We start from the raw sequence: 11,899 nt of genomic DNA, 5'->3' as shown, positions 1-11,899 counted from the left end.
ACAAGATTGCTGTTGTGAGCAATTCTCCATAATCCCTTGATTCAAGCTTGTTTTGAGTTCCACAACTCAATCTAGAGCACTAAGAGAATAGTAAGAAAGATCTTGAGGTGGTCTGCAACAAGATTCGGGGAAGATTGCATCGGGAGATCGTGCTTTGAAGAGGTTTTACAAAGGTATGTCATGAAACTCAATTATTTTCTGCAAGAGCATGTTCTATGTTTTTCCAAAATTAATGAATTAGAGTGCTTAAATGATCCTTGTCGTTTTCGCTGTTGTTGATACATTCCTACAATTAAATCAATTTAAGCAATTAAAATTTAATTAAATTTACTCATTCACCCTCCAATTTAATATATTTATTATCAATTAAATTTTTTATATTGCACATTTATATTGTCAATTTTTTTAAAAAAATATATTGGTAATTACTTTAAATATCTAACTAATTCTTTAACGTCAATTATAAGTCTTATATATATACACACACAAAAGAAGTTGATATTAAAAAAAAAAAAAAAAAAAACTATGATTATAGATTAAAAAATAGAAGTACAAGTGTACAAGATTATTTAATTGAAAAATAATTAACTTATTTTATTATTTAGTTAATTTATTAATATTTTTTAAAGACTAATTAATAATTTTAATAAATAATTTATACCAATAAAAATGAATTTAAGAAATAAAATTATGGTTATTCATATTCTCTTAAAAGATTATGGTTTTTCATATTAATTCATAATAATAAAATAAATTATTATATTAGCATTGTTATTAATAAAATTAATTATATATATCAATTATAAATTTAATTTAAACATATTTATAAAAATTAAATAAATTAACCAAGATCATAAAGAAGAAAAACAAATAATATAAAAAGACAAAAGGTAAGAGAGAGAATAACAATTGAAAATTGGCAAAACCCATCTATTTGGGTGATTATGAAAAACCTTCATTGATGGGAATAAGAAATGTCTTGGAATAAGATATTCACATTTTCAAGGTTAAAAACTTATATCAAACATGGTGATAAAATATCATTTTCCATTCTCACCTCTTCTTCCCACGAACCAAACGATCCATGTTGGGGGAAATTGCGATAAATTTTTACTTAGTACTTCCATAAAATCATAGTATCCAATTAAGACTTCTTAATCCTGATTTTACTTAGATATTTTTTTGGTGATTAACTTTCTTTTCTTCTTTAATTTCTAAATACAGATTGAGGTTGATGTTGGCAGTGTCAATGATCATGCCTTTTCATATCCCAAGAAGCAGCTATGCTTGGTCACCTGTGGGGAAGATAAAGTTATTAAGGTTTGTTTGCCAGTAACTTTTAGATAATGTCCATATACAAGTTGGATGTTTCTTACTACTAACAACTCTTTCATACTTTGCAGGTGTGTGATGCAGTCATTGGAGTTAAACAATTTAGGTTTGAGGGTCATGATGCACTTCTGTATTGGTAAAAATGGATTCTTTAGGTGCCTTCTGTTCTTAAGTTTGGCCCTAAATTAATCATCTTTACCATCTTCAAGGTGGGTTCTTTTCTTTTCTTTTCTTGGATGGGGTAATGAAATTCACGTCATAACTATAGCAACAAAATACATCTTTCGTCTCTATCCATATAATGAAAAATTGATAAGTCACAAACTTGCTGCGAATAAATCTAATCGTCGTAAGTGGCGTGCGATGAACACTCGAATTGTTGCACTGAAAAAAGAAACGTTGCACAATGCAAAGAACGTACAATAAAACATCGCAACATGTGACATCTTGATAAACGTCGCATATTGCGAATTTTTATGTTCCGTCGCAACAAGAATGCGACATTCTAAGGATTCATCACATATTGCGATTTTTTAATAAAAAGTCGCAAGAACTTTTCAGTGACTTGGCTTTAGTGATGAGAAAAAGGTTTAGCGACGTTATTTTCGTCGTTAAAAGTCAGATTTTTTATAGTGGATGGGTGCTTTACAGAAGTGAGCGACAGATGAAGAAAAACAAGGTATTGATCAATCTCTGCTTGAATTTTGAAAACACAGTGGGACACAATTTATGCATTTTCATGCACCTCACTATTGATGAAGAAAGCAAGTTAAATACTCTTTTTTTTTTAGAATCTTGTGATAGAATATCGATGTTCTCTTGAAAAGAATGAAGAAAGCTTCTTTTGTTGGTTCCTTTTTCAGTAAAGTTCTAGGGACAAATAGGAGTTTTGGTGATGATTGAATGTACAGAAATAATTGGTCAAATTGGAAGATTGGTATTGCGAATTGTGCAACCTCCAGAGATGATATCGATGTTGTAGCAGTTAATGTTCCATTTGTTGATGCCAAGTACATGCTCTACATAAGTTTAGTCAATGCAAAAAGATCAGAACTTTAATTTGTTATAATATAATTATAACTTATAGTATTAGAAGCTTTCATTGTGGGAAAGTGAGACAATAAAATCTATAGTTTGTTATCATAAAAATATATTTGGTTTGATTGAAGCCCTATAGTTAACATTCAGTTTTCAAAATTTGGCTTGGTTATTGAAAATATCAGTAAAAAAGTAGACGACAAAGCAAGAAATTTAGAAGTAAAAAAGATGTAAAAGCTTAATTTTCAAAAACTAAAAACTAGGGGTGTTCAAAAAATCCGATGACCCGAAAAAACTGATCAACCCAACCCAACCCGTGCGGTTTGAGTTGGATTGGGTTCAAATAAATGAAAATTTTATGGGTAGAGTTGGTTCATGCCCGAACCAACCTGAATTTATTATTAACTTTAAAATATATATTTTTTTTATTACTTATAACACAATTATTTATACACATATTGATTTTAATTTTATTTAATTCTAATATCTTTTTAATAATTTATTCTTCAACAACTTTTAAAACTAGTTTCTTTGCACTTGAAGAAAATTTTCACTATATAAATTGAAGTTGAGTTGTTAATCTTAATTCAATATATGAAAATAATTAAATTAGATTTTTACATATTAATGTTTTGCTTCTTTTTAGAACAAAAATTTAAATAAATAACCCGATTAATCCAACCCAAATATCTCATGGATGGGTTGGGTTGGGTTCATTTTTTTAAGAAGAGTTATTTGGGTTGAAAAAATTTACAACCTGAAAAAATTGAGTTGGGTCTAAAAAGTCTTTCAACCCAACCCATGAACACCCCTACTAAAAACTAAAAACTAAAAATCTTGTTTGGTAACCATTTCGCTTTTGGTTTTTTTTTTTTTTTTTGAAAATTAAGTCTAGACACTACTTTCACCTCTCAATTTCTTTCTTTATTATCTAATTTTTACTAATTGTTCAAAAAACCAAGCCAAAATTTGATAACTAAAAAAAACAGTTTTTAAAAAATTACTTATGTTCTTAGAATTTGGCTCGGAATTCAACCATTGTAAGAAAGATGCAAATTATTATAAGAAATGAGAAGGAAATATACTTAATTTTTAAAAATTAAATAAAAACTAAATTGATTACCAAATGAAGCCTAAATAGATATCAAATAGAACCTAAATTGTTAAATCTTTGAAGTACTACAAGTCTTGACACCACCAAGAGGATTAGTTCTTCAATCTTGCTTTCAATTTTTGATGCTATGCCTTGAAAATACAATACAAGTACAAGCAAAGTTTTAAATTATAAAAGAATAAGTCACAAAAGAAAAAAAAAATATTGATGTTGATAGAAAAGCTTAATTATAACTAAGATTATCATAGAAGACAATACAATTACTGAAAAGATAAAACAAATGAAAATAATATATTATTTTATCTTAATACGTGTAATATTCACAATATATAATTAACAAACATTTAGTCCATGTTGGTACGGTAATCATTTGATTTTTTTTTTTTTTTTTTTGATTTTTGAAAATTAAACTTACAAATACTACTTTCACCTATAAGTTTATTAGTTAATTGTGTTATCCATTTTCAACCAATGTTTTAAAAAAATCGAGTGAATTTTTTAAAACTAAAAAATAGTAGTTTTCTTTTTTTAACTTTATCCAAAAATTCAAATATTTCTTCGCAAAAATATGAAAATAAGAATAAATCTCATAAACATAAAACTAAAAACAAAATCGTTATTCAACGAGACCTTAATTATATGATAGAACTTGAAGGAAGTAATAAGTTAACTTTTAACTTACATGTATACTTGAACCTCAAACTTAAATAAGCAAAATTAGAATATGGTTCATGAACCAACTAATAAATAATATGAAATTCAAGCAATAAAGTTCTTAAAAATAAAATCATAGAACTACTTAAATTAAAAAACAAAATAAAACAATAATATGGTCAAAGATGAACCAAAATCACAGAGCAAAAAAGAGAGAGAGAGGAAAAAAGAAAAAAGATCTATAGAAATAATGTAAGGACAGCCCATAATGATAAGGTAAAAAACAGTTGGATAAGGCTAGGTAGTTGCACCATTATATGTTATGGAAATTGTCATCAACATAGTCAAAGAGAGAGGCAAATTTTCCCAACCAATCTCTGATGAAAATGCTTGAAAACACAGAGAAATAAACAACACATATCAACAGGCTTTGCAACTTCCATTATTGCACAAAATCAAACTAAGTCTCTCTCTTCAGCCTTTTGCTTCTCCATGATGGAACCATATGCTTTAAACCTTCGCATACACTTTCCTGAATCAACCAAATTTACATAAAAAAAAAAATAAAAATTAAACTATGAACATCGATACTTTCGATTTTGATTCATTTTGGTCCTTGTACTTTCAAGATTGGTTTATTTTGATTCTTGTACTTTCAAAATGTTCATAATGATTCTTGTACAATCAATTTTAATTCATTTTTGTCTTTGCACTACTTTTAAAAAGTGACTATTCTCGATCTTTAAAGATAAAGAGATAGATTGGTCACTTTGTAGAAGTATAGGAATGAAATTGAACCAAAGTTGAAAATATATGGACCAAAATGAACATTTTAAAAGTCGTATATGAATCAAAATGAACCAAAGTTAGAAGTTTAAGGACTAGAGTAGTATTGAAAAAAGGGGAAAAAAAAACACAAACACAAGCCACAAGAGATAATTAAGGAAATACTTAACCCAAAAATGAGGCCTAATATGAGTACTCATTAAGCTTGAAAAACTCCCATTCCTTCTAAGCCTTGAAGCCTCCACTTTTGAACTTAAACTCTCTTCCAATTCCATGGATGGAAACACAAGCCCTCCAATGCCAATTTGTTCTCTCTTCCCCCTCAAATTCAAACCCCTTTTTCTCCATGAACCAAACCATCCTCCTTTCTTCATAAACAAAGAACTCTTCTCGTCAGGACTAAAAGAAGAAGATCCCATCATTCTAAAGGAAGAACAACACTCAGATCTTGGCACTTTGTCTATTAACAAAAGCCTTGGAGGCAACTCCAGGCTCGGAGAGGCGGCGGCGGAGGCGGAGGCGACGGTGGCAGAACTGAACCTAGGCTTGCCTGGCTCTTCTTCCCACCGAAAGGGGATCGAGACGGCGGCGTAGATGGGTGGAGTTAGCGTCCCTGAGCGTTCTGGTGAGTCCATTATTGGTAAGTGTGGGATTGAGAGAAGTGGTAGAATTGAAACTGAAGGATTTTGCTCTGTTTGGTGTGTTTTACACTCCATAATTAACTTCTCTTTGTCTTGAGAAATTTTAGTATTTGTGTAAAAGGGAGAAAGCAAAAGAGATAGATGAAAAGGGTTGAGTTTTCTTGGCATTTTTAGGGGAAAGGTTGACAATGAAAAAGCGTCATCCAAAGAGAATCTCTAGGTTCATCCATCGCTATTATTGCGCGCAGTACATTTCCTTAAAGAAATTGTCGCATATTATACAAATTTCTTAATGTCAATTTTGCAATGTTATTTTTTAGGCCTTTTTCCATGATTATTTAAGGTAGGGTTTGATAATCATTTACGTTACAAATTTTTTTAAACCATTAGTAAAATATAGATAAAAAAATTTTTTGATGGTAGAAGTAGTGTCTATAAGTTAATTTTCAAAAACAATAACAAAAAACCAAATAATTACCAAACAGAATCTTAGTTTTTTATTTGTAGTTTTGAAAATTGAGCTTACGAACATTCCTTCCAACTTTGTTTATTTATTTATTATTATTTTTTTGTGTGTGTGTTATCTATCTTCTACTAATGTTAAGAAACTGGGGGAATTTGATCGTTGGAAATGTTTACATGATGAAAATTTAATACTATGGTAGTAATGAATTAAATTGAGTTAAGCATACTTTATCCTCACTACATGCTTTCTAGAAAAAAATTTCCAAAAGGTCACTCAACATAGGATTGCTCCAAGCTAAGCATGCAGCATGCTTAATTTTCGAGTTTCTATGATTGAGCGATCGATAAGGAATGTGCACCTTGTTGCTATAGGTATTGATTTACAATTCTTTTAAGCCTTTCTTAACCATATTTTCATATCCTCATGATCCCTCCCATTCAAATGTGATCTCGATTCATTCATGTCCCTCTCCTAAACTTGGGGCGTTACATATACTAAATTGACTTTTTAAGCGTTATGGCCTAAAACTAAAAAAAAAATCTAATCAACTAAGGTTTCATTTGGGATTGTTGTAGCTTTTAAAATAATTGTCAGTAGTTATGCTTTTAGAACAATCAGATGTGAAGGGAAGTAAAATATTGTTTGGTAAATATCAGCTGACAAAGTAGGTTAAATGTTAGGTAAATAAATACAAAAACATCCTATTTTAGATATAATAACTAAAATAGACTTAAATCAACTTTTTTTAAAAAATTTTGAAAAATAGAAAATAGATTTGATTATGTGAGAAATAAATAATTATATAAAATAAATCTTCTTTTTAAATTATAAAATTGAAAATTAAATATTAATTAAAAGTTCTACCTAATTTTAGGAGAATCTAAAGTTTTAGTGTAGACATGAAATTAACATGATTTTAATGTATTTAATTTAAATCTATTTTACCAACTGCAAATAACAGTTAAGATTTTTTAGTTTTTTGACATAGATAATGCAATGACAAAAATAGCCTAATAAACATATGCCTAGTCTCTCCATTTGAAATACTTAACTAAAAAATAAAAATAATTTATCCTATGATTAGAAAATTTTAAATATTAAGAACAAAGCTAAAATTATATATGATGCCATTCTATATTTTCTGTTTTGTTTAAATTTTAGTCCTGACCTATCTTTGTTTCAATTTTGTTAGAACCTGAGAAAATTTTAAATTAATAAACAGAAATTGTGAGCAGATAATTTTTGCTTTCTCTAAACAATGTATAAGCTTGAGATTTACCAAAAGATAATGAAGCTTGAGATAAAATTTAAATTAATGTGTTATGTAACCACGATCCCATAAATTATTATTATTATTATTATTATTATTATTATTATTATGGGTAAATGTCAATTCATACCCTTAAACTTTGAAAATTATATCCATTTAAACCTAAACTAAGAATGATACCAATTTAAATCCTAAACTTTGAAGATGACATCAATTTAAATTTCAAACTAATAATTATATTAATGTAAACTCTGAACTTTCATAAGTGTATCAATTTAAACCCTGAACTTTCATAGATATATCAATTTAGACCTTAAACATTCATAAGTGTATCCAGACAAAACATAATGGAGGGTTTAAGTTGATACAATTATGAAAATTCTGGGTTTAAATTGATACATTTATATAAGTTCAGAGTTTAAATTGATATAATTATTAGTTTGAGGTTTAAATCGATATAATCACGAAAGTTCGAGGTTTAAATAGATATAATTATTAGTTTAAGATTTAAGGTGGTACAACATCCAAAATTCAGAAATATAAATTGATATTTGCCCATTTTTTTAGCCATCATGAATTAATAATTTAGCTTTATATGCTTATTGGGCAGGACTTTTGTGCTTTAGAGTATTTATCGATTTGCCATATCTATCGAGTTGAGTTTTGGCATGTACATGTAAATGCATCCTTAAGTTGCATCTATTCTCCCATAAAGAAAAAAGTTGCATTTGTTTTAGTTGATAGCTACATAGTTTATATAGAATACTACATCATTAGCTACATAATTTTAAGTCTCGGTTTTTATTTGAAATTTAAAAAAAAAAAAATCATTTCAAAAGTAGTTTTAAAACGTTGAACGAAAGTTTAGAAATAATATTGTATCTTTTGAAAGTATAAGGTATTTTTGAAATAAATTAAAAAGTTTAAGAGTATTTGTCATAATTTTTTTTAAAAGTAACTCAGGTAACTATTCAATTCCATAGGAAAAGGTTTCTTGCCCTAGACAAGAGTTGAGATTAGAATGTCTAACTCATCTCAAGTCCAAGCCTTCAAATAAACACTTGATAAGGGCATTTAAGAAATTTTACCTCCCTTCTAAAACAAGGAAATAATAAAGGTAAGAAAAAAAGCTTAGAGGTGTTTGGCCCACCAATTTCATAAGTTAGTCTTAAATAATTCAACTTTAATAGTATTCATTATTGAAGTTTGTTCATTTATCAAGGAATTTCATTTTCTCCTATTTCTCTGCTATCTGACGCTTTGAACGACCAAGTACGGTTAGCGAGATCGGGGTCCAGTGGTAATGTGGCCTAATGGGGTTCGGTGGCAACTTACACAAGAAATCTAAGTTGTATTCGTTTATATGTTATATGCATTATTTACAATTTTGACGTCAAGGTTTAGAGAAATACACTGTATAAACTCTCTAACCCTAGAGGTGTCTATGAATTGTAATCTGAATTATTTTCTCTAATAGTAAACTGGTCTCTCTTTACCCATAGACGTAGCTAACACAACGTTATTGAACCACGTAAATTCCTGTGTCGATTCTCTACTGTTTTACATTTCTTTTTAGTTCTTTATTTTTCATTTCCCTAATATACAAACATCCTAACTTCAATATATTAACTTAATACTTCATAACTCAATTTAAGGCCTCAAACGCCTTTTAATTATACAATTTATAATAGACCGTTTTCATACTGGGGAAGTATATGTCAAATTTTTAAATAATCTTTATGAAACAGTTGAAAGAAAGAGGGGAAAAGAAAGAATGATTAAAAAGATGATTGTGAAATTATCCAAAACCCACTACTTAAGTGGGGAAAATGATGAGTAATTATATTGGTTATCTGGTGGAGTAGGTATTCTAGCAATACCAATCAAAAGAAACCATGTTATGGTTCAAATATATATTTTGTTTTTTTTATTAACTGACAAAGTAAAATGACAAAATGGGAAAGGAATGGATCTGAGCCAGCTGGGTTAAACCATCAGTACATAAGTCAAAAGAGGCAGATAAATTTTACAGAACATTTTTGTGTTTTTTGTGAACCCCAAGGAAAAAAAAAAAGTCTTCTGTCCTGCTATTTTTTGGTCCCTCTTTTGACTTTACATTCTTTCATTCTTTCAAGGATGGAAAGAGATGGTAGAGATTATAGAAAACGTAGAAAGTTTTGGAGAGCGTTTGAGGTAAGAAATTATCATAGTTAGATTATAATAGTTTGTGTTTGAAGTATATATTATTTTAGCTTGAGTTACAATAATATGTTTTTAAGATGTAAACTATTTTAGTTTGAAAATGAAATAGTAAATAATGTAGTAAAGAATTAAAAAAATGATGAAAGTAAAATAGTAAAAACCGTAACAAATAGTAAATATTGTAGCAAATGAGGGTTTTGAAATAATGTTGACTGTTAGAGATTTTGAAATAGTATTTATTGTAGTAAGAGATAGTTATTATAGTTTTATGATAATCATTACTCTGAATACCTCCTTAATTTATTTTTTTTGTTTAGGTTGAATAACACATTTAAAAAGAGAAGATTTTAAAATGTTTTCACTTTATGGTTAGTGCTTGAGACTATAATACTTTTAAATTTAGTATAGTATTTGGTTAAATAACATAAATAGATTCAAAATATTTTAAAACATGTTAAAAACACTTGATAGTGTTTTCAAAGTAATCACTTAATTATTAGTTGTTTCTTTCTAATATGCTTGTAATGCAAATGTTTCTCAAAAGTTTGACTATACTAATTTGTATTATCCGGTTCCATGTTCTCTCCCACTTATGTTCTCTTAGATGTTTGTTTCATAGGCTTTAAAATGCAAATTGGGGTGATTTTGGACCTAAGTAAAAATTCCAGAAAAAAAAGATAAGGAAACCAAATATAAAACCAAGACAAAATGGATTCAAAGATAGATAGGTTTGAAACACAGGCCCAAATCTATATATATAACTTAAGATACAATTAAGCTTGAGAGTTGAGGATGAAGCATAAAATGGGTCTTTTGGAACAAATGGTCACCTTGACCTCAACCAATTGGCTCAAGCCAAGGTGGCCTTTTTCTTTATGGAGGCGTGCAAGGTCCAAATGTTTCTTGGTTGACCCAATTCACCATACTCGAACTTAATCTAAGAGGGAAGAAAATCCTCATATTAACCCTCTTATAAAGGTTTCTTTCCCTAAGGTCGCACAGATTGACTCTTTCCTCCAAATCCCACCAAGGGTTTTAAGCTAGCCCTCTAAATTATTCTCTCTCTAGCTTCAAGACATTAAATGCCGTCAAAAACAAAATATTGGTTGAGCTTCCACCACTTATAATTTGATGAACCTTTCAAGTTCACAATTGTTAAAGTAGCTAATAGAGAATTATTATGTGGTTGTTGGAGATCTCTCACCTTGACCTTGATAAACTAAAGGCTAGCTCGGATCACATTGGCCAACTATACTGAGCACATACCTCTAGTTTGAGGGTCATTCAGACTTCTAGTTGGTAGAAAATAACAAGGTATTTAAGTGAGTTTTATTGGATTTTTTGGTGAAATTAAAAGCCCAATGACATTCTGGTAATTATGGACAAATGACATTTTTGTAATTATATCCATCTTCTTACCTTAGGGCTGGAAATCGTGAGACTCTTGGACAAGAGAGGAAAGCGGCCGACTTGAAGGAGACAGGAGCAGCCGTTTGAGGGAAAAACTTATGCAGCCGTCTAAAAGCAGAAGAAAACAGAGAGACGTGCAGTCGGCTTTTTCCGTGGAAGACGAAGTCAGGTCTGTTGTTTGCAGATCAGGAGGCGGCAGACACCTCGTTTCCATCCGGCAAGATTGATAGGTGTGGGTGGTCTCGGTTCTGGCGTTCGAGTGTGGGTGTCCACGCAGGTGTGATGTCCGATCTGGGTACGTCCGGTCTGGTTAGGTCCAGTGTTTTTCGTTCAGTAAGTTGTCAGCGAGAGAGAGGCGCGTGGGTCTGCACATGGTTCGCCGGTCAGAGGCAGTAGTGCACAGTTTTGGGTTGTTTGTTTTGCAGTGGGTTGTTCTCGGTTTCAGAGACGACGTCTTGTGCAGATCTTTCAGTATCAATGGATATTAAAATTATAGATTGGTGATTATTGTTGATTTTCTGCAATTATAAATTCCTTATTACTCATAATAAAATAATCCAAGCTGGTTCTCAAAGTGGATTAGACCAAACTGGTCGAACCACTATATATCTTGGTGTTCGTTCTTTACTACTTTTTTATTTATTCTACTGATTGTTTGCGTTCTGTTTGGCCATCTAAGTTAGGTTCAAAACTCTCACAAGTGGTATCAGAGCTCCAGTCGATCCAAGGAGGGTGTGTGGTAGTGTGCTGGCATATTCTTTGTTCAGGACATTTTTTGTTAGGTTTAATTTGACAGATGGCTTCGATGTCTACATGGTTCGAAGTTGTTAAATTTGATGGGAAAGATGATTTGGGGTTATGGAGGAAAAAGATTAGGGCTATTCTGGTACAACAAAAGGTAGTCAAAATCTTAGACGAAAATGACTTTCCACCAATAATTACAGAAGCTAAAAAAAAAAGATATGGATGAGATGGCCTATTCGACA

At 30.0% G+C, this 11,899-nt stretch overlaps 1 protein-coding gene across 1 annotated transcript; it reads right to left on the bottom strand.

Annotated features, from left to right (window-relative positions):
• Positions 1 to 4,425: 4,425 nt before the first annotated feature.
• On the bottom strand, positions 4,426 to 5,873 carry LOC120067852 (uncharacterized protein At4g00950-like). Its single transcript, XM_039019454.2, has 2 exons — positions 5,095 to 5,873; positions 4,426 to 4,670 (listed from the first exon to the last, which is right to left on the bottom strand). Exons 1-2 carry the CDS (start codon positions 5,731 to 5,733, stop codon positions 4,599 to 4,601), a joined length of 711 nt encoding a protein of 236 aa, XP_038875382.1. The 5' UTR covers positions 5,734 to 5,873; the 3' UTR covers positions 4,426 to 4,598.
• Between the last annotated feature and the right edge of the window lie 6,026 nt (positions 5,874 to 11,899).

This window comes from Benincasa hispida, chromosome 12 (assembly GCF_027475165.1).
Source record: "Benincasa hispida cultivar pf3 chromosome 12, pf3_genome.v1.1, whole genome shotgun sequence".
Taxonomy (NCBI): domain Eukaryota; kingdom Viridiplantae; phylum Streptophyta; class Magnoliopsida; order Cucurbitales; family Cucurbitaceae; genus Benincasa; species Benincasa hispida.
This window is presented reverse-complemented; position numbering and strand designations above follow the sequence as displayed.